This window comes from Doryrhamphus excisus, chromosome 23 (assembly GCF_030265055.1).
Source record: "Doryrhamphus excisus isolate RoL2022-K1 chromosome 23, RoL_Dexc_1.0, whole genome shotgun sequence".
In the NCBI taxonomy this organism is placed as follows: Eukaryota; Metazoa; Chordata; class Actinopteri; order Syngnathiformes; family Syngnathidae; genus Doryrhamphus; species Doryrhamphus excisus.
The window spans coordinates 840793-862926 of NC_080488.1; the positions used below are offsets into that span (position 1 = coordinate 840793).

Consider the following 22134-nt stretch of genomic DNA (forward strand, 5'->3'; position numbering starts at 1 on the left):
TTAAATGTAAAAGTTACATGTATGTCGTTATTTATTAATTTAATCAATAAATGAATTAAATGTTTTGTGTTCTCTACACTATAATGTGAAACAGCATTTTCAAATATAACACACACTTTAGGATAACATCCACACGGTGGCGGTATTGCATCCGTATGGCCGATATCAGCCTGATTGTTGCTCAGTATGGTTGGAATCAAACTCTGGTATCACACAGCTTTTGATAACTGTTCTGTCTTTCATGTAATAAAGTGTTAAACAAGTTCAGAGTTCATAAGTAAGTTTAAAATGTATGTTTTTTTAAGTAAAACTATGGTTAAAAAAGTTAAAGCCAGACCTTCTCTCCAAAAAGGATTGTTTCTGTCACAGCAAGAGTGAGTGCTCTTCTTCCCCCGAGACAATCTTCGATGTTTCGACTCTCCCGGTGCAAGCTAGCAACGCCAGAAGCCAAGTCTGGGTAAGCTAGTTAACACTCCGCATTTGCTCTAAAAAGGTTTAAGGCTTGGGGAACTTTCGTCTTTATGAGTATTAATGTTTACAGCGCACTGAAAGTAGCCATCACAAATGTTTCGTGATGCTAACTTTTGTTTGTAAACCGGATGGCGTGGTGCTGGTAGTGATATATCACTTGTGTTTTGGCTAGCTACTTGTGTTAGCTTATCAAATGTCCATTGTACATGTATGTTACAGTTACCGCCCGCATACACGCACGTCACAGCGAGAAAAGTAAGCCTTTTGTACGGAGTTTTATGTATTGGTTGGCAGGCTGTGTAGCCTCATACAGCCCCAAGCTGTGAGGATAGCACAGCCAGCCTTTGCATGTTAACTTATAAAACCGCTGGCTTTAAGGCTAGACGTCCTTCTGACTCAGGATGATGATCCAGTCTCAGTATTTGGCAAAACAGAAGCATGCATTTGTGTTCTTCATTTGTCTTATCCCCACACAAAAACAAAAAATGGGAGCATAAAGTTGATTTGCCGTCAGCCAACAAGAGCGTTTTTTTTTCTTTTGCAAGACATCAAAAGTGCTGCGTTAATGGCTTTATTTAAGTTGGCATGACAAGAAAATCTTTTTGGATGTTGACAGTTTGTTGGAGCGCTTGTAAGAAGGATCTCCTTTGTCTTTTGTCCCTGCAGTGATAATGATCCCTTACATGCACTTTCTTTTTTCTGACATAGAAACCCTTTTCCCCCCCAGGATTTTTTTAGAGTGCTTTTAGATTATTGTATGCCTCTAAAATCACACAAAAACAGGTCAAATCGTCATTGTGCGTGTTTCTGTGCACAGCGTCAGCAAATCTTGTGGTTAGGATTTGAGCTCATCCAGTGTTTTACTTTTATGTCCAGTAGAGATCAACCCAAACCAAGGACATTTTTCCCAGAGGAAGTATTATGAATCCAATGAATTACTCCGAGACACGCATAACTACTGACAGAAATATATTATATTTTATACAGAATTATTATAGTTTTACATGCAGAAAACAATGTGAAAAAAGCAGGATTCAATATTACTAACTGGAACATTTTCATAGGTTTGGCATACAAGACCTTGTAAATATGCTTTGTGTCATTATCAGAGCCCTCCATACATGGCCTAACACCCCTATAGTCACCTTACATTTGCATGGCCCGCTGTAGTAGATGTAATCCGAGCAAATAAGACATACCAGACTAAGATATCACCATATTTTTTTAAAATCGTATGGCTAATCGTATGGTTACCTATGCTGAAAAGCCTGACACATACGTGCATAAGGGAGTAGTTTTATATGCAGTGGTTAACTTCTTTTTACACTTGTGCAGCCATGTTTAAATTTCACCATTTCCAGTTTTTCTCACCAAACAACCTCCTTCAAAGATGATTTCCCTTAAATAAAGGATTTAATGAAATAAAACACAATAATGGTCATTCGTGCTATTATTGTAGTGTCCCACCACAGATCACGTAACAATGATTTAAAGGTTGAAATATGCCTTATAAATATACTAGCTCACGAGACCAGCTATTAATATAAAACAGCTCACAATTCTCTCTGCCTGTTTGTCACGTCAACTTTCATCTCTGCAGCTCCTGTCACACAAAATAAACAAACGGAGACAAAAGAGAAAAGTCTGTGCTCAGAGCTCCAAAATAGAACAATCTGTCTGCTTTTGTCATGCAATTACACACGATTGTTCATGTGTGATACCACAATCCCTTTAAAACCTGACGAATCATCTTTCCGGTTTCGCAGGCTTCTTCTTCTTCTTCTTCTTAAACCCCCGGCAAGATGTTCGTTTGAAAGAAAAGCGAAGACACCTCAGGATCCCATTTGCCGTCATCATCACGTCTTAATCATTCTGCAGGGTTATTAGCTCAAGTATTCCTTCTCTGCTTCCTTTAATGTCACTTGGCGGTTATTTTAAAGAGTGGAGAGCGTGTTAGAAGATGCTGAGCGCCAGTGGGGCCTCTGTGGTGCAACAGCACCCTCTATTGATCATATATGCTATGATTATTAGCCATGAAGGAGCATGAGCTGGGACGGTACGTGAATCCAGTACATCCATTTGTATGTATAGCGGGGCAGTCACTATATGATGCACGTTTTAACTTCATCCTACATTTCGGTTATGGTCACAATTTTGCGAAAGGCGTGCTAGCAGACATGTGATCCAGTATCCTTAGACTTTTATCACGATTGGACAAACACTCAGTGACTTGTGTCCAGGGTCGTCCCACCCCACGCCCCATGCAATGCACTTGCCTTCATGGTAGCCATGTTTTCCAACCAATTTTGCTAAAATATTTTATTGTGTGCTTTTCAGCCCCCGCCCTGCCATTGGCTGGCACCCAGTCCAGGCTCCAGCATACCCCCACAACGCTACTGTGACCAACACGGCCGGCAAGATGGACGGATGGGCTTCAGTGTACCTAACTAGGTGTGTACCTAATGTTCTGGCCAAGTCTTCATTCTATATTTCTGTTTTACATTTGATCTTTGGTTGTTTTGGTGTTTCTGAACTTTAAGACCAGTTGAAAGACGGCAAGAATTTACATTTTGTTCCTTGATGTTCAGGAGGTGCCAAGTAAAGCCACAAAATGTCAAAAGAAGAAACGGGAGTGAGTCTTAACATTTCCTTTTTGAAAAAGCAATTGATTGCAAAGAAGCATTTTATTTTATTCTATGAATGACTAAAATGAGCTTCAATGTGATTGTGGTCCAGGGCATCGATTCTCAAACTGTGGTACCAGTACCAGTGGTGGGACGTGGGCTCCATCTAGTGGTACTCGGGGACACCAAGGATGGTTTTATTTTCCTTGTATACAGTGTTAGAAAAGCATGATTATATGATGTACAATGAAGTAATTGCACCAATGCACATGAAAATTGAAATGAGATTTTGAGGGAAAACAATCTCTAGGGCTGAGCTCCGAAGAAGTCATCCCACACGGGACATACTGTATCTGGGACCTGTATCTTCTCAACTCATTGGACTGAAAAACACAGACAAGGTAACGTCAGGTGAACATTTATAATCATCCTCTTGTGCGATATGACAATGATAATCGATAGAAATGATAGACAGCAGTGGAGCCGTGGTTTGTGACAATGAGCTGTCTTCTCTTGTGTGTTTTATAAAACATTTACATATTCTTTGTTGACACGAGTCAAGTATTTTGTATGCAAAATCCATTTCCAACAATCTCCAGAAGGTTGTTTGCAGAGGAGCTCTGAAATCCATTTGGAGGGCAAATAATGATGGGGGGGGGGGGGGCAAAGATAAGCAGGAGCAGTTGGGTCTTCAGTCTTCTGATGAGAAGCTCACGTTTGATAAAGTAAAAAAGTGTGAGGAACATTGCTGGAATGGTAGCTTAAAGAATAACACCCTGCTCTTCAAACGGAGCATTTTATCTCGGGGCTAACATACCAGGGGTGTCCAAACCATCCAGGGAGGGCCACACAGTGACGCATGAAAGGATCTAAGTGCCCACTGGATCAACTGTAATCCAACATGTAGAAATGCTAAGCTAAATGTAGAATGTTAAGCCTAATATTAATACCAGCTTTGCTCTTTGCCCATTTCCCTTCATTTTTGCAGTTTTTTCTCCCAAATATTGCAACTTTCTTCTTAATCTTGCTTAATGTAATTTTCATAATGGCCCCAGGGCTGCACTTTGGACACCCCTGTGCTGGACAAAAAGATGATTCCACTGCAAAAAGATGACAGATTGTTGTTAAGATACATTTATGAGCAGAATATATCAAAAACTGTAATGGAAACTTCCATGAGTGACCACATGGTTGGATGTTGTACACGATAACGGTGGATAATATGCGACAATCATTAACGTGGCGCTAGGCGCCATGTACAGAACACACAGTAAACATGATTATATAGCCCACTACAGTAAAATCCAATCATACATTCGCTGCTCTATTGCACGTAGGAAGGATCTGAGCTTGGACACCAACGTAGCGATGTGACATATCAATATGATATATCTTTTGTAATTCACAATTCTGTAAAGCTTCATCGAATGCCTTTTTTCACACGTCCGACGATAAGCAGATGACTTTGGTGTTGTGTCACGCTACAAGCTCCGTAAGAAACATTTCATTGTGTCATGTTATTCAACAAAAAGCTTGATTACATTTTTCACCTGGTCATTGTTCACAGTGACGTGTTTGTTTGAGTGGCTGGAAATGGAAAAATGAGCCCAAAAAACGAGCGTTTGAAATGGCACCTCTAGGAAAACGCTGTTGTACAAAGGTGTTGTCGGTTCATTTGACGTAGAGAGATTGTGTAAAAGCAGAATAACAAAGCCATATTTCACCCTCCTGGCACGCATTCGCTGCAGCTTCGCCAAGTCTGTAAAAATTCTTGATCGGTTGAGAATGTCAAGAATGCACATTCCAGTTTGGGAGCGGGTCCTCCCCAGTGGGCTAATGGTGGGGGAGAGGCCTCGCTCGTGTTTTTCTCCTCGCAAAAATCTGGGAAAGCTGAAGGGATAAAAAAAAAAAAAACAGAAACCAAAAAACAAAGGGTCTCTCAAAGGACGCGTCCTTGTTGTTTTGTTTGTCCTCTCCTCTTGGTTTGTTTGTAGCATGCAGGCGTGGGACACAAAGCGCTCAAGGCAGTTTCACCACCACCACGCAGGCACCTGCCCTGCCGATGTTGAGAGGGACCTCCTGCAGGAAAAACAAGGAAAAAAAAAAAGGTTAACACGCAGCCTCTCATCAGGGATTCCAAAAAATCCTAAACTGCCGCAAGCGTGACAGCAAAAAGATTAAATGGGAACAAGGAAATAACTAAATCATTCAACTTTGGCTCAACAGGAATTTGGTTGCCACACTTCCCTGAGAATCCCAGAGACTGGGACTCGTTCACTGGATTGAACGTTTAACAAGCATCTTGGTTGGTAGTTACATAGCAAAGACCACGTTAAAGGCCCCTTCTTGTCCCTTTTAATGATGTGCTAACACCAAGCTGTTCAAAGTGCGTCCATTTGTGGCCTGCAGCACATTCTAAAAATATCATGGGACAAGAAAACCCAAAAAACTCAGCAGGAATTCTACAAGAATAAAGTCAAAATATAATCCAACAAAGTAACTAGTAATGTAAAAGTAACATAAAGTAAAGCAGGCTTCACTGCACATCCTAAAATAAATCCAGGCACTGAATGTTGCTACTGCGTGGGTGCGGAGTAGGACCCCTGGTACCTCTGTCCAGTCGTTGTTCTGTGCGTCGTATGACTCAACGGTGTTCAGGTAGGATTGTCCGTCATATCCGCCCACAGCGTACAGTCTGTCTCCCAGCAGGCAAATGCCCACCGCGTCCCGAGGAATGCTGAGGGAGGACACCGTGGTCCACGTGTCCGTCTTAGGGTCGTACCTGGAACGATAGTCAAGCACGTGTCTTCAGATAGAACAGTCTCAGTCGTGACTCAGCAACTCCTCATTGGCCACTTTAATCACAGATGCCTCAGCGCTCACTAATGGGAATTGACTTTCAGCACATACTGCTGGAGCTCTTGGAGGAGCATCTGGCTGCTTCATGATGGCTCCAAGGAGAGCCGGATTCATGTTGATGACCACCGTGCAGATGACGGAAATGAGCATTATGGTAATAACTGATGGCTTCTGGGTTTGAGGCCTGACTGTACGCTATGTTGCAGACGCCGATTGAGTGCCAAATTGACTCTTCAGGTTGTCTTAGAAGACGTTTCACGTCTCACCTGAGCAGGCCTCATTAGTTCATGCTCAAATACTTGGTGGGACAAACACTGGTATCAGAACTTGGTTCAAGATCCAGTAGATAGGTAGTCAAATGAAGGTCATTGGGACGCAGTGGATGGTTATTTGGGCGGTGTCACCTTTGTGATGGTCGTGGAACCGCCTGGAACCACGGTGGCTGCTGTGCCTTGTTTATTTGTCAGAGGCTAAATGAGTGAATCTTTAAGGACAGCACTGTATCTGAGATGTGGTGAGATGGAGATGGAGTTCTATGGAGACAAGGTACTTTGGCTCTACTGTCATGTGTAGTGTGGCCACCAGATGGCACTAGACGCCTTGAAATGATTCACCTGATGGAACCTATGAGCTGGAGTCCTGGGTCTGAGGGCACACATGATCTATTGTTCTAACGAGCAAAGTCAACAGCGTCCACACCCACGGTCCTTGGAGGAAATCCCAAAGTTTGCTTGCATAACATTTCTTTGTGTACGCTCCCCTGAGGAAAATCATTTCTCCCACCTCTCAACACAATCCGAGAGCCGGGAACAGTGGTTGGAGGCGGGGGCGTCGTGTCCTCCCACGGCATACAGGAAGTTGTTGTACGTGGCCACGCCCACCCCTCCTCGCCGCTTGTTCATGGAGGCGCACATGCTCCATTTGTTGGTGTGAGGGTCGAAGCACTCCATGGACCTCAGGCAGGAGCTGCCGTCTCGGCCTCCGACTGCAAACAACCTGCCGACACACGCAGAACAGTTCAGATCCAACCGGGAGTGACACTTCTTCCTTGAAATGTCTTTAAGAGAGTGGCGCTCAAAGGCCCGGCAGCAAGGCAGCAAGGCAGCAAGGCAGCAGGGACTGAGAAGACTCCTTCCTTGTCTGTTTTGACCTAGATGCAGAAATAACTAAGACTGTTGTGGATGCAGCCTAGCAGCCTAGCAGCCTAGCAGCCTAGCAGCCTAGCAGCAGCCTTCCTCCCCTTCAGCGCTCAAATTAGGATGAGAGCGCTCTCCTTACATCAGGGCTGTCCAATGTGCGGCCTGGGGGCCATTTGGAGCCCTCTTTTTTTATTTTTGGCCCGCGGCGCATTCTTAAAATGTAACATGAAAACTAAAACGGCAAAAACGAAAAGCAGTAATTTAACAAGTACTTTTCTTCTTCTTTCTCTTTCGTCTTTTCCCTTCGGGGGTCCGGACGTGATCAATGGCATCTGTTATGTTGGACAAGTAGCTATGTCAAATAAGCTTCATAAGACTTATTGAAACTTGTCTCTATCACGCTTTTTCATCAATACATCATGCAGCTTATCATTAGTATGTCCATCTGCTCTGCCACTTATCCTCCCTAGGGTCGTGGGGGCATGCTGGAGTCTATCCCAGCTGACTTCAGGTGAGAGGCGGGGTCGTGAAAAAATATGCATGCATTTTTTTTTTACCTAAATTAAGCATTTTCAAGCATAGAATTGTCAAAAAGAAGTGATAGAAGTGTAAAGGTAAAACTATAGGGGTGTTAGTCCATGTCCATAGGTCTCTACCAATGTTAAAAACCATATTTAGAAGGTTGTGAGCAGGTTTTCAATGCTCTGGCTATATTATTTAATCTCTAAAATATTTCATTTCAAAATATTTCATCTCTAAAAGAAAGGAATCCTACTTTGCAGAAATTCGCTTATCACAGCAAACTCGGTGTTCAAAATATCACACAACTAAGTTGTTGCTCCAGTTTCTCTTCAAGAGTGAGCTTGAAGTTGTGCAACTATGCCGATGATAATGCACGCTCACATTCCTGCTACGCATGACATCATGAGTGCTCGCAACATTCCAAACCAGTACATTCCAGCCTTCTTATTTATTCTTTGACAGTGGTCGGATCGGAGATGTGCAAAGTAACTGACTGATAATGATGATGCAGTACCAGATGATACGTGATGATACAATGTAGCGTTTCACTGCAAGCACATTCCAGCTCTGGCGTGTTTTTGTTTTCTTTATTCTATCAACTGTCAGTTATGGCCTCCTATTTTCCATAGATTTTATCCCCAGGCTGGAAAACAAAGCAGCAGATGGTCAGGAAGTTTTTCCCTTCCATACTGCATAGCTAGCATTTAGCCATGCACGGACCCGCCGACGGGGGTCAGAAAAGGTCAAACAACTTACTTCCCGTTGAGCGCGGTGACTCCCATGGTGCTCCGCGGCGTCGACATACTGGCCACGTAGTTCCACTGCCGGGCCTGCGGGTCCCAGCGCTCCACTGTGTTGAGATAGCTCCATCCGTCATGGCCGCCTACGGCGTACATGGGGCCCTCCAGCACCGCGATACCTGCAACGCAAACACACGCTGTGGTGACGCCATACTTCCAGTACAGGCTTTCATTGTCTGGCAGAGGCCACACGCTGCATGAATGCAACGTTGCTATCTAGTTTATGCGTTGCAAACTATTGCTTTTCTAATATTACATATTAATATGGCTGCCTGAAGCCACAATATATTGAAATGATGTTTTTTTATTATTGCAACTGCTTTTGTGGCAACGCTTTCATGTTGTTACTATGACTATTAACATTTTTCAGCTCCTGCTACTCCACCGTAACGTAGCACACGTCAGCAGTAGACCACACAATACACCACAACAACACATAAATACCGAATTACAAGCGACCGCATCGTTTTAAACGGAACATAATTGCCTTGAAATGTTTTGTAGTCTGACGTGACGCAGCAGATTGCAGTTTTGGAGTCGGTGGTTTTTGCTGGAGATTTAGTGAGGTCGGAATCATGTCAACACCGTCACCAAGAAACTCGGAGTCTCGGAGTGAGGCGGTCTTCCATGACCAAAGTGTTGTTTTTCAGAGAGCAAAATAAATGTTTTTTCTTGTCTTCAGCCACAATGCGCACGGCAGGCGGCGGGCAGCGCTGGTAAACATTTCTATTTGGACGGGAAATATGTGCGGCACATCACAGCAGAAAGATATCTGAGCCCAAGCAAACATGAGAGACAACACAGGTGATCTGGCTCTGGCTCGCCGAAGCCCCCCCCCCCCCCCCCCCCGACCACACGGAGCCGGATGCTTTGACGAGATCTTGATGTTGTGTTCCTCAGACCTCTTTCAACTGTGAATCAAAACGCTGCCGATGTGAGATTTGTTTGGGCAGGGGAGGGCGTGAGGAGGGCCAGCGCAGTCCGCCACGCTTTGATCGGAGAAACGGGAAGTATGAAAGGTGTATCTCAAAAGCAATGTGTCATTTCTTGTACACGGCATGCTAGCATAGCTCGCTCGGAGCCGCATCCTGCAAATATTTCTTTAACTCGCGTTCTGGCAAAAGGCCGAAGTGGTTGAAAGAAGAGTGTACATTTGGAGCTTTGATGAGCGAAACATTCATGAACGTCCATCTTTTGGAGTAGATGGCCTAAAGTCAAGCATGGCTGTGACAGCATCGTGGCCTGGGGCTGCACGAGTGCTGCCTGCACGGTGTGTATTGCAGTTCTTTGATGGAAACATGAATTCCAACATGTGACACTGTCAAACACAGTCTGACCTCCCCCCTTTTCCAACAAATAACGAGCCCGAGCATACCTCCAAGATGACAAGTCCCTTACTGATGTCAGAGGTGAACCCGCAAGTCACTTTAAAGTACGTCTTTAATCTCAAATCAGGTCTCGAGCCAAGACAAGACAGGTTGAGCTCACTAGCTAGCCTCCAATTGATTTATTCTTAAGTTAGAATCTGAGTGAGGAAGGCCAAAGTCAGTGTCCAGAAATGGACCACTTCCACACAGCATGAGAGGACTGTGCATTCACCACCGACCCCATTCAGTACAAGTTGATGGGAGCTAACATGTCAACAAGCATTAGCTTACCTTGCATTCGGATGTAGCCAACCATGGATGCAGAGTGGAAAAATGTTCTCCTCCCATTCCATGTGGAAGTGGTAAGTTTGTGGTTTCTTACATTGTCCCTCTCCCCACTCTGTTTGAAACCCTTTCTTCTTGTAAATGATGTTTGACCAACGGATGACCGTACATCTCAACACATTCTCGGAAAAGCTCAAGTATTTTCAAGTCATCAGGCTAAAGTCCCGAGTCATTGATGTCAAAGTCCAAGTTGAGTTGCAAGTCTTTGACGATATTGTCAAGCCGAGTCCAAAGTCATTAAAATGCCTCTGGATGATAGATAGACAGACTTAGGTCTAAGTCCACTCACCAAGTCCGTGCCGGTGTGTTGACATGGGGGGCATGGTGGACCACACCTTGTTGACCGGATTATAACACTCCACCATGTTGGACGTCTTGAGTCCATCTCGTCCACCGACCACATACAACTTGTTGTCGATCACGGCCACGCCGAACTGTAGCCGGCGTCCGTTCATTACGCCGACCGGGACCCAGGTGTTGGTCCTCAGGTCATACTTCTCGATGGTGGTAGAACCTGAATGCATACATCGTACTTCAGGTTGGTTGTACTAGGACATCTGCTGTGGAGGACGACTACCTTTGGTGGCATCCATCCCTCCTACCGCATACAGGGCCCCCACTGTGGACTTTCTGGGTTTGGTTCTTGGGCTTTGGAACATGGGACGGCGTTCAGGCAGAAGATGGTACTTCATGGCCTCCATCAGGAGTTTTTGGCATTCCAGATCATCGGAGAACATCTTGTTGTTTTCCAGGTCTGCAATGAGCTGTTGTTGAAAACGTTTAAGAATATTTCTAACGCCAACAATAAATACGGTATGACGTCACATACGACGGTCTAATGAGATCCAGTCCAGCACCTTCTCGCTTATTTTATGTATTTTAATTATTATTACCTCGGAACCAAAATCATACCAGAAAGTAAGAAGATGCTTTGTCACCTGTGGAGGAAGAAGAGGCAGCCGGATGTAAGAGAGAAGAACTCCGAGATCCTGTTGCCGGTTCTGGACGTCGTACCTCACCCACATCATCAGAGCCTGGAAGATGGTCTCCTCGTCGGGCACGTTGATGTCATCGCTGGACAGCAGCTTAACAATCTCGGCAGTGGGGAGCAGCAAGAACTCCTGGTTCTGAATGACCTCCAGGAAGTTCTCCTGGCGATGCAGAGGAGACGCCAAGAGGACAGATAATGATCAGTCATTGGCCGCCTGGGACTGTGGATCTGTTTTAATGGCATGAAACCACAAGGAGGAGTTCTACGGTCTTCAACATAACAGCGGTGACTTATGCTCCAGCACTCCAGGTTCTACAGGAGCAGATATAAACGTCTCCGAGCTTATTAAATCAAACGGTCCGGGCTGCAGGAAACACGTCTTCATCAGCTTACAAAGCATTTTTGCTGCTGATCCTACATGACACCATTAAGGTTTTTATAAGCCTCTTTAACGAGCCGCCCAAAGGCTCTGCATTATCATCACGCCGCCTCCAGTTTGGGTGTGGGAGATCTTCACTACGGCCCTCCTAAAGATTGATCTTCCATTTACTGTCCTGCACTGGATGGCAACCTCTTCAAGGACACTATCTCTCTGGGCACTTCCATTAGAGATGATGCGATATAAAACACCCCCCCCTCGGTGCCCCCCTTGCATTATCTTATCACCAGGAGCGAGGCCTGCAAGCACAGACCAAGAACAGCAGGATTTGTGAACAAAGCCTTCATTATGAAGCTGCTTTGGCGGATGCTCAACAATGATCTAAAACAAGCACTCTATTGATCATCAACGTCCAGATTACAGCCTGTCGCTCACATCCGTCGGTTTGGGGGCTAAATGCCACGGGCGCTAATGAAAAGAGGGACGTGCATTGATCACTTGTGGTTACACTTGATGGAGGGACTCTTTGACGATGCTTTCGGACCAGTTAGTTGTAATTACTTACTCTGACGAGAAGATTGAAAGCTCGGCGGCGTTTGTTTCATAACGATCTGAAAGGAGGTGATTTCACACGCTGGCAAACCCACTGGTGGGGAAAACGAGAGCGGCGGGAGTGGATGAGCATCGATTCAACCTCCCGCTAAAAAGTAATTAAGCTGGGATTTTTGTTACCTCGGCTAGTTGATGTTTTGTTTTGTTTACTGTAAGTATCTAAGTAGTACTTTGGGAAGGTCCAAGGCTGTTTTTTTTATCAGCCTGTGGCACATTCAAAAAATAAAAATGACAAAAAATAAAAAAAAAACACCAAACCCAACAACAGCAAAAAAGGAGAAATCAGCGCTAATTATACCAAAAAAAGTTGCAATATAACAAGAAAAGTCTTAATTTTACAAGCATTACATGGTCATATATGAGGAAAAATATCATTTCAGTAGCATAATTGAAAGTTGAAATGCTAAAGAAAAAATATTATATATATATATATATATATATATATATATATATATAAAATATATTAAATATATGAAATAAATATAATATATATAATATATATATAAAATAAATATAATATATTTAATAAATATAATATATATAAAAAATAAATATAATATATTTAATAAATATAATATAAATATATTTTAACATCGTAAGAGTAAAACAAAAAAAACAACATGGAATTTTTGGGGAAAAGTTGCAGTGATGCATGAATAAAGTCAAATTATTTGGAGAATTAATTTAATTAATTAAAGTTTTGGAAAAGCCAAAAAAATAAAGCTGGACTAGGTGCAGATTGTGGAAGATCTAGAAAGCTTTCCTTGTGGGTTATGGAGTGTAGCTGCTCTATAGGAGCCCACAACTCCATACAAAAGGCCAAAATGAAGTATTGAACACGCTGGACACATTCGAGTATACCTCAAGTTGACCTGTAGTACTTGTAGTACATTTTGGGTTCACCTTGAAATGTATCTGAAACGTTCCTAAATTATTGTGAGTCGTACAAAAACCTTCAATGCCTTCATTCCCTGCTTGGCCTGACCACTCGCTCACTGTTTAATCACCCTTCGATATGCCCATAAACGCCTCCCGTTAGCCTAATCACCTTAATGCTAATCAAGCCGAGATGCATGCAACAGGAAGCAATTAATCCAGAATTTGTCAAATGAGGTAGAAAAAAAAAAAACCCAACTTGTAATTAAAAACCAAACTCTCTCCACCGCTACATCGGGGGTCAGACGAGCAGGAAGCCCCCGGCTCTTTGTGCTCGCCGGCGAAACCATGGAAGAGGAAGTTGAGCCATCCTGTGCAGTTTGATGATTAGATTAACCTCCCGATCCTGGAAGCAGCCTTTGTAAACAGGCTGCAGCAGATGTCCTTTAGGAGATAACGCTCGCCCCACGCCGTCACTCCCGCACGGCCGGCCCCGACCTTATCTGACAGGCATGCCTATGAATCTTAATCCAACGCAAATATTGCTCTCACAAATACACACAAATGGCGTTTTCTGCTAATCAATGTTCAGCTACGTGGTATCTCTTACTGGCAGCCATGGAAGTAAATTAGATCAAGTGACAGCGTGAAACTTTTCCATTTCTATTCAAATGCGAATGTCAACAATTTTGCAGCGGAAAAATTAGGTGATATAAATAACGGCGACACTTTCATTCCGTTCCTTTACAGGTGATGACAGGTTATTGGAATGTAACTAGCCTGGAAATAAAGGATGGCCGTACGGAATGGGATAACATATTCAGTCATACGCTTATCTCTTTCCTACATAGCATTCCAAAACGGCAATTCCTCTGAAGGAGGAATGATAGTCAATGGGAACGTCATGAGTAGTATTGTGCTGGAGGAGGATATATACTGTATAAAGAGTACATATAGTATAATTTTAGCTTGTATATTTGTATTTGCTGAGGTCGGAAAAGTATTTGTATTAGAGTTCATTCATTCATTCATTTTCTACCGCTTTTCCTCACGAGGGTCGCGGGGGGTGCTGGAGCCTATCCCAGCTGTCTTCGGGCGTAAGGCGGGGTACACCCTGGACTGGTCGCCAGCCAATCACAGGGCACATATAGACAAACAACCATTCACACTCGCATTCATACCTATGGACAATTTGGAGTCGCTAATTAACCTAGCATGTTTTTGGAATGTGGGAGGAAACCAGAGTACCCGGAGAAAACCCACGCATGCACGGGGAGAACATGCAAACTCCACACAGAGATGGCCGAGGGTGGGGAAAGACAAAATAAGAAGCCAAAAAGTTACCACTTCCACACAAAACAGGAGGATAACTCATTCATTCATTTTCTACCGCTTATCCTTACGAGGGTCGCACGGGGAGAACATGCAAACTCCACACAGAGATGGTCGAGGGTGGAATTGAACTCGGGTCTTCTAGCTGTGAGGTCTGCGCGCTAACCACTTGATCACCGTGCAGCCCAGTTTTTTTCATTAATTCATTCATTTTCTACCGCTTATCCTCATGAGGGTCGTGGGGGGTGCTGGAGCCTATCCCAGTTGTCTTCGGGCGAGAGGCGGGGTGCTAGTTTTTTTTTAGGATTTTTTTTACTTTAAGTCTGATAATTCAATAATAATCTGTAAGGACAAAAATTTCGCATTACGTCTGTCTCACGTGTTATGTACACCAAAGGAGAACGTCCTTTGGCGTACATCTTGGTTGTCTTCAACGCTGGTTCCCATGTTTTCTCCCCAGGTATGATTTATGAGCGCTAGCTGTATCACCTGTCAGACGGGAGTATTTTTGCCCGAGCCGCATTCCACCAAATTAGCCCATCTTTGCCTCTGATGTGCTGCGACCTTGATATTCGTCCTCACCCTGTCGGTCTTCCCACCTGCGAGGCCGTCCTAACAAGCTGGACAATGAGCTGTCAATCACAGACTCAGGCAAATTTATAGTGGGAGGTGCATGGACGTGTATCTATAGCGTACATCCCAGGGAGAAGCAGTACTGCTTACTGCGTACTCTTTATGACTTTATAAAGCACCCCATCCATTTATTGCTCATAAAAATGTAAATCTTATATATACTGTATACATTTCACTCATAAAAGAAGCCATCCGGTTATTTAGTTTATGCTGTAGCGGCTAACCTGCCCGCGTTTACGGCATATGAGCATTTTATTATGACATGTAGCATGTAGGGGCCGTTTCCATGACGATGTCTGATGAATACGTGTAAAATATCATTCTCAGCATCCGTCTTTAAGCAGTAATAGACTTCCCGAAGTGTTGGCATGACAACCTTGACCAAAGTCCAACCAACCAATATCGTAAGTTCGGGACTGGCGGTCATTCCTCGCTATGCCGGCGAAGGACTGGAGGTTGTTGGTTCAGGGCCACCAGCTGCCTGGTCAAATATTTGGCATCAAGTATGGAATGACGAATTCTTCTATCGCGGACACCTAATAGTCTGAGAGAACGCGTCCATCTAATCAGGTTTAACTGAGCCTTGGCAAGGCGGCCCCTTACCATGGTGTAGTGGTGAGCCACGTTGAGCAGGTCCACGCAGCCCTGGGCGTCGGCGAAGGAGCGTATTCCCAGGCAGTTGGACGGGTGGAGCTGCTTCATCAGGAAGTTGCAGCAAACCTGGATGACCTGGGAGAGCTGCAGGAGGCAAGCCGCCGCCAATAAACTCTCGATGGTCTCCTCTTTCAGCTCAAGGACGCCTACAATGTCAAGGAAGATGTATTTCTTAATGCCATGGCTAAAAGTAGCCGCGCTGGCAAAAAGCTAACTGTAATGGAGGTATATATAAAGTTCACTCGTAATTTCTGGCGCCGTACAACAGAATAGATGAAAATAAGCATAAATTTCCCCGGGTGTTAGCGTTCATTGACGTAATAAAAATCTAACTACGGTTTTTAAAACCCCACCGTAAAAGCAAAACAAATCATCATAAATATTTCCTGTTTTTAATTTTAAAAATTGGTTCCTCTAATTGGTTCCCGTGCAGAAAGGGAAGTGGTTTCATAGGCGGCCATTCAGCAGCGGCGATGGATGCATTTTAATCACAGACGCTCTCCTAACGACTTACACGAGCTTGGGAATGTCTTTACGAGCGCTCACCGGTGTAGGCGAAATGAACCAGGGAGGTGAGGGCGTCCGGATCCACCCCCTCCATCTTGATCTCCTCCTGTTTGGCTTCCCTCACGTCGTTGGTGAACATGGCGGCGAAGTAGTCGGATACGGCGCTCAGGACGAGTCTGGTGCAAAGGCAACACAAGTAGAACTGTCATGGACACCGACTAACATGTTTGGCCGTGTAACCTTATCTACAGAAGGACGAGGTCATGTTTGAGCCGGGAATGTTCTGGAACAACCCGTGCATGCCCGGGTTTACTCCAGGTACTCCGGTTTCTTCCCAGATTCCAAAAACATGCTAGCTTCATTGGCCACTCTAATTTGTGGCTGGGAATGGTTGTTTGTCTATATGTGCCCTGGGATTGGCTGCCCACCAGTCCAGGGTGTACCCCGCCTCTCCCCCAAAGACAGCTGGGATAGGCTCCAGCATACCCCCACCCTAGTGAGGATAATAAAAATGTATGGGTGGATGTTGTTTTCCGGTGGCTAACAAACTATTAGGTTGATATACATCCAGTGTTCCATCCAAGTGTTTTAGTCTAGCATTCCCTCCAGGCCGGAATGTCGGAATATTGATGCCTCGGTGCTTTGAATCCACGCCTCAAATGCAACACGGCCGTGTGAGAGGTCAGAGGTGTAATTAGATCACAGCGGTGGTTTTTATTTGCTCGCAGACCGCTGAACAACGTGTTTGCGCATCTGTCGCTCCGCACACCACCTGAAGACCATTTGATTCCCGCTCAAACGGATGAGCGCCGGGAAGACCGGAGCAAAGCCCGACCAGACTTCACACTGGTCGCTTAATGACGTTTGCGCATTGAACATGGAGATGAAATGAAATAGTCAATGAAAGCGTGAGACCTGTGAGCCGGTATCTTGTGGTCGCCCGCGATGAGGAGGACGTCGCACAGCTGCTTGTGCTGCAGGTAGCTCTCCATCTTTCGGAAAGTCTGCTCCGCGTGATTTGTGGCCTGGAAGAATTCGTCGGAGGAGTTGGTGTTCATTCTGGTCAAGGTGTTCATAGCCAACCTGGAGGAGACAATTAGCAGAATTTGCTATTTTAATTATTTGTATTGATTTTATTTCCTTTGTAATCCAAAGTACCATCAATGCTTATGTATACATTTGGAGGAAAAAAGATGGACTATACAACGGACTATAAGCCACACATGTCCAAGTCCGTGTGGACCAGGCAGGACCAGTTTGACAGGAGCCAATCATGAGCTAGAAAAAACACTCCCAACAAGCTTGTCAACCTGATGGACGTCATTACTCAGTAGAGCAGTCTGGTGCATCTTAGAAATGCTAAAATTATCACACAGCAGCTTAACACTCAAATGGTATACCTCAAAATATACAAACATGTACCAATATAAGTTTAAGTATTATTCATTCATTCATTTTCTACCTCTTTTCCTCACGAGGGTCGCGGGGGTGCTGGAGCCTATCCCAGCTGTCTTCGGGCGAGAGGCGGGGTACACCCTGGCCAATCACAGGGCACATATAGACAAACAACCATTCACACTCACATTTGGCGTCACCAATTAACCTAGCATGTTTTTGGAATGTGGGAGGAAACCGGAGTACCCGGAGAAAACCCACGCATGCACGGGGAGAACATGCAAACTCCACACAGAGATGGCCGAGGGTGGAATTGAACCCTGGTCTTCTCGCTGTGAGGTCTGCGCGCTAACCACTCGACCGCCGTGCCGTATTATATTAAGTATTATGTGAAACATACAAATAGTTAAACTCTTATTAGTACTCATATGGATACTTATATTGTGTTTGAGTGTCAAGTTGCTGTGTGATGAGTTTGGTGTTTGTTCTAAGATGAGACTGTTGACCTCCAGCAGCTTTCACTGGCCTGATGAGCCCTTCGTTAATGCACTGATAGCTCGTGATTGGCTCCTGCCACTCGTGAGCGGCAGAGTATTTATACGATCAGTAGTAGTTCTGAAGTAACAACGATGTCACAAGATTTGAACTTAGCCATACATTTGTGTATAGGGTTTCGAAGTAGACGAAGTAGAAGTATGTTTTAGTTCTGTGTTTGTGTGAAAGAGATCAACATGTACTGTAAATCAGGCTTATTTTGAACATGTGACACTCGTCTGTCCTCCATGGTGCTTGTGCATCTTTCTAAGCCGAGGTTGTGCACTGAACTCCGCGTATAAGTGGATAACCGAGAGCCGCAACCCACCGGGACAAACGGCACATCCTTCCCTTCCGAACGCTCCGTGTTTATCTGCACGCGCACGTCTGCGATAGGAAGGCTTAACAAGCGACGACGCCTGTTCATCGCCACATTGTGGGGGGAAAGCCGCGTCCTCGTCCCCGAGGCCTGCCAGATTACACGCTGTTTTACCGCCATCCCAGTAATCCTTCTGACGCGCGGCGAACAATACGACGCGCTCGCTTCAGTGTCCTTCGCCGAGCTCGTCCATGCTGACATTTGAGGCTGTTTGGTCTCGTTACGTTCAAGCGTGCACAAACTCCAATTGTGGCATCGATGTGACGTCCCGATGTTGCGACTCCATAACTTCGTAGCCTATGGCAATATGCGACTGTAATAATACGAAACACAAATCACGTGAAGGATTTTCATCTGCACGCCGCCTCTGGTGTTGTCGCAGGTTCTTACCAAGATGACCAACTGTTACATCTAAAAGCAATTTTTATTTAAAAAAAATATATATATAATGTAATTTTGTTTTGTTTCTGATAATATTACAACGTTAGAAACAAAATAAAATTTTTCTAGTCTTGGTTAATAAACTGCTTTTTTTTCATAAAATTATGACTTTTCATGTCAGAATACAACTTTTATCTCTTAATATTCAGATATTCAGTCTTGTGTTTTGTACTCATAAAATTATGTTATTGCAATAAAATTTACAAAGTTTTCTTCTTAGATTACAACTTTTTATTAAAATTACTACAGATTTTTCCATTTTTTGGTGAATTTTTTTTTATTTATTTTTGCTAAATTATATTTGTAGAATGCCGCGGGCCGCACTTTGGACAGCCCTGATCTAGGTTATCTGGCTAACCAGCAAATGGTGTTTAAAAACTCATTTCCGCATGTTGGGGACCTTTTCACCGTGTTGTGAAGCCAGATCTTCGGGACCTCGTCGGGTCATACGGACGTACCTCATGTTGTCTGCTGCTACCAGAAGAAGATAAGCTCCAAAAGTAATACATTCATCCCGACAAATGAAGTGTAAATGCTCTGTTTTGCTTGGCGGCACAAAGTATCGACCCCTTGCCAAGATGGATCATGCTAGGAGAACTAAGACACAACGGCTTGCATTGACTGATTAATCCTGATTAACACACAATTATAAAGTTAAGACTTTCTTCTCAGTTTTCTTGAAGTTGTAAAAAGTCTGGAACTTTTTACCCGGCTCTCTATTCACTAGAGTCAGGTCTTTATCGTAGATGTTATGTTAAGTGCGAGGAGTAATACATCGCCTTGTCGCGGTAATTCCCCAATGACTCCTGCATCTCAGACAGGAACACCAAACAAGACGGGATAAACAACGGGGCCATAAAACCAAGATGCATTGCCTTTGTATCGGCTTTAAGGCCTCCTAGAAAGGATTTTTCATGCGTGCCGGTCTCTTCGACACTAATTGCGTTGGTATCACGTTCCAGGGGGCGGTAAATTTCTCTGAGGTATATATTTGGCTTTCAGGAGTGGGTGGAATCGTCAAAGGTATGGGGCCAATTTTATTGAGGCACTAAAGCATCACAACAACGTCTCAGGGTCCGCTGCTGATCATAGCACAGACTGGATAACGAACCCGGTCGGTCCGTATGGCACCCACTTGGCACGTGTGGGAATATAAATTGGTCTAATTAGGCCGGAGATTACAAGACGAGGTTTTATTTCTCAGCCTGATTCATCTGTCATCTTCAGTCAAGTGTTTCATCATTTGCGTTTTGCTTTCCCCAACAGTTAAGGCCAAAATTAGAAGTTCCTTTTAGCTGGAAATGATAGTAAAGTTGCAGGCGAGAATCGGTACCTCCCAAGGTCATGAGTTGGAGCCCATGGGGGTGGCGGGCCTGGCTGGACCAAAATCAAAGGCTTTGTTTTACGTGGTTAGCAAATTACAAATAAATACAAAAAATAAATATCAAAAACTTCAAATGTGAGCAATTTGAAATACAACAAACAAATAATCACACAGTTTGCACACGGAAACACTACCTCGGTTAGCGTACACCGTTAGCGTGTTTTTCAGGTAACGATGCCATTTTCCTTTACTTTTCCAGTTAGCGTAGGTTCCAACTGTGTTATTTGTGTATTTATATTGTTATTAGCTGCGTGTTAGCATGCTTGTACATGAAAACAAGCAGCTGTCACTCATCGATGATGTCATCAGCTCCGTCATACAAAGGAGATTATGAGTTATGGATTGAATTCCCGTCATTTTTAAATGCTGGCACTTGCAACTTTCATCGGTTTACTTTGCGACTGCGATGAAAAGAAAAGCAGCAACGAGGGATCAAACCGCCTGCTGAAAAGCAAGGCACGTATTGACCTTTGTGAGGTGCCGAAGCCAGGGATTCACACCATCTTTTACTCCGCAGACGTCTTTGCATCCTTCCCACCTCCGCCGTGACGTCAAGCGTTCTAAGCAGATGCGGTCGGGCGACATGTTTGAATAATCGCATCTCAGGTCATTTCCTGCGCCTCGTGTGCCGCAGCAGTCAGGCTGCTCCCCTGCAAGGCTGATGGGATGATTCATCCCAGATTAGACCCCCGGTACAGGAACCGGCACCAGCACCTTCCTGTGCGGCGACGTCAAGCCGCCATTATTCGCCACTGAGGGGCTTCTGAGAGAAGATTGGGTCGAGCTTACGGAGACCTTCTCTGCTGTATATATTTCATGAGCTCCGTCTATCTGGTGCGCTGGCAGTCATGCGTGCTGGGGGAAAAACAGTCCAGCTACTGGATGTTTATTAATGAGATCCGAGCAGTGGCAGGAATTCACATCCGTCTTTTTCAAGGATCATTCCATTTTTCACTCTTAAATTCCAATGGAAAACTGGAAGTGCTACAAAGTACTACAAATATTTAACTCATCAAATGTTCCGAAAAACCAAACTATTGAACCGTAAATACATTTCAAATGGGAATTACAGTACCAAATAATAATAATAATTATTGTTGCAAATAAAAATCAAAGCATCACAAAATAATAACAATAATAAAGCAAAGTATCTGGTCAGGAAAAAGTAATGTATTCCAAGGCTTTTTTAAGGTAATGTTGTATTTAGTAGATTCAACTAAATAAAATACGACCCCCCCGCCCCCCCACTGAACCTTTACCCAAACTGAACCCAGTCTCAGCGTGTGTGAGAATCATTTTTCTTTTCATAAAAAGGACGTCCATCGGTGTTGGATCCTCCGTGACTGTAAAGTCCTGCATTCTGATGCAGATAAATGATGCATGTGTATCTGGGGGGTGGGGGTGGGGGGTTTGGGGGGGATGAGTTAACAGAGAAATGTGCAGATCTTTGCAGAAAGCATCTCCTGTGCAGCGACTGGTCTGCTAATGGAGGCTTGACTCTTGTAGTAAAATAGATTAGCGGCTGACGTCACATGACATACGTACGTAGATCAGGCCACCGACTAGTCACTGAGGAACCATCCTGCTTTGGGAATATGTTTAGGGTCGTTACCTGCCAATATGCTGTAAGCCCGCCTTTAATTGCTCCCGTACCCAACTGTGATAAATGAATTATCCAATCTGGTAGACATAATAGGAGAAAGGACGTAAATAAGACTTGTATCAGGGGAGCCGAGTGGCAAGTGGACAGGAAGTGATCGAGTAGAGTTTCATCTTGCAGTCTTTGCGTTAGGGATTATTGTGGCTGTTGTACGGTCATTCAGACCCGCAGTTCTCACCATCAAGTCCGGTGATTGTGTGTCTCACCAAGCAGTGGCGTCCCCATAATCA

The 22134-nt window shown here is 44.3% G+C and overlaps 1 protein-coding gene and 1 long non-coding RNA gene across 3 annotated transcripts in view; one reads left to right on the forward strand and one right to left on the reverse strand.

Moving 5' to 3' along the window:
- Positions 1-316: 316 nt before the first annotated feature.
- LOC131110547 (uncharacterized) lies at positions 317-3726 on the forward strand. The gene is made up of 4 exons (XR_009120908.1): positions 317-457; positions 2809-2922; positions 3060-3103; positions 3208-3726. It is a non-coding gene; the product is annotated as an uncharacterized LOC131110547 (long non-coding RNA).
- Positions 3176-22134, reverse strand: part of klhl4 (kelch-like family member 4) — a 31780-nt gene continuing 12821 nt past the window's right edge. For both annotated transcript variants that reach the window (XM_058063758.1, XM_058063757.1), the window contains exons 2-11: positions 17027-17194; positions 16151-16287; positions 15554-15750; positions 11066-11278; positions 10705-10891; positions 10417-10641; positions 8372-8534; positions 6738-6950; positions 5706-5877; positions 3176-5174 (exon numbers count right to left, since the gene is read on the reverse strand). In XM_058063758.1, coding sequence (XP_057919741.1) covers positions 5115-5174; positions 5706-5877; positions 6738-6950; positions 8372-8534; positions 10417-10641; positions 10705-10891; positions 11066-11278; positions 15554-15750; positions 16151-16287; positions 17027-17187 — 1728 coding nt within the window. In that variant the 5' untranslated portion in view covers positions 17188-17194 and the 3' untranslated portion in view covers positions 3176-5114. The remainder of the gene's footprint in view (positions 5175-5705; positions 5878-6737; positions 6951-8371; positions 8535-10416; positions 10642-10704; positions 10892-11065; positions 11279-15553; positions 15751-16150; positions 16288-17026; positions 17195-22134) is intronic.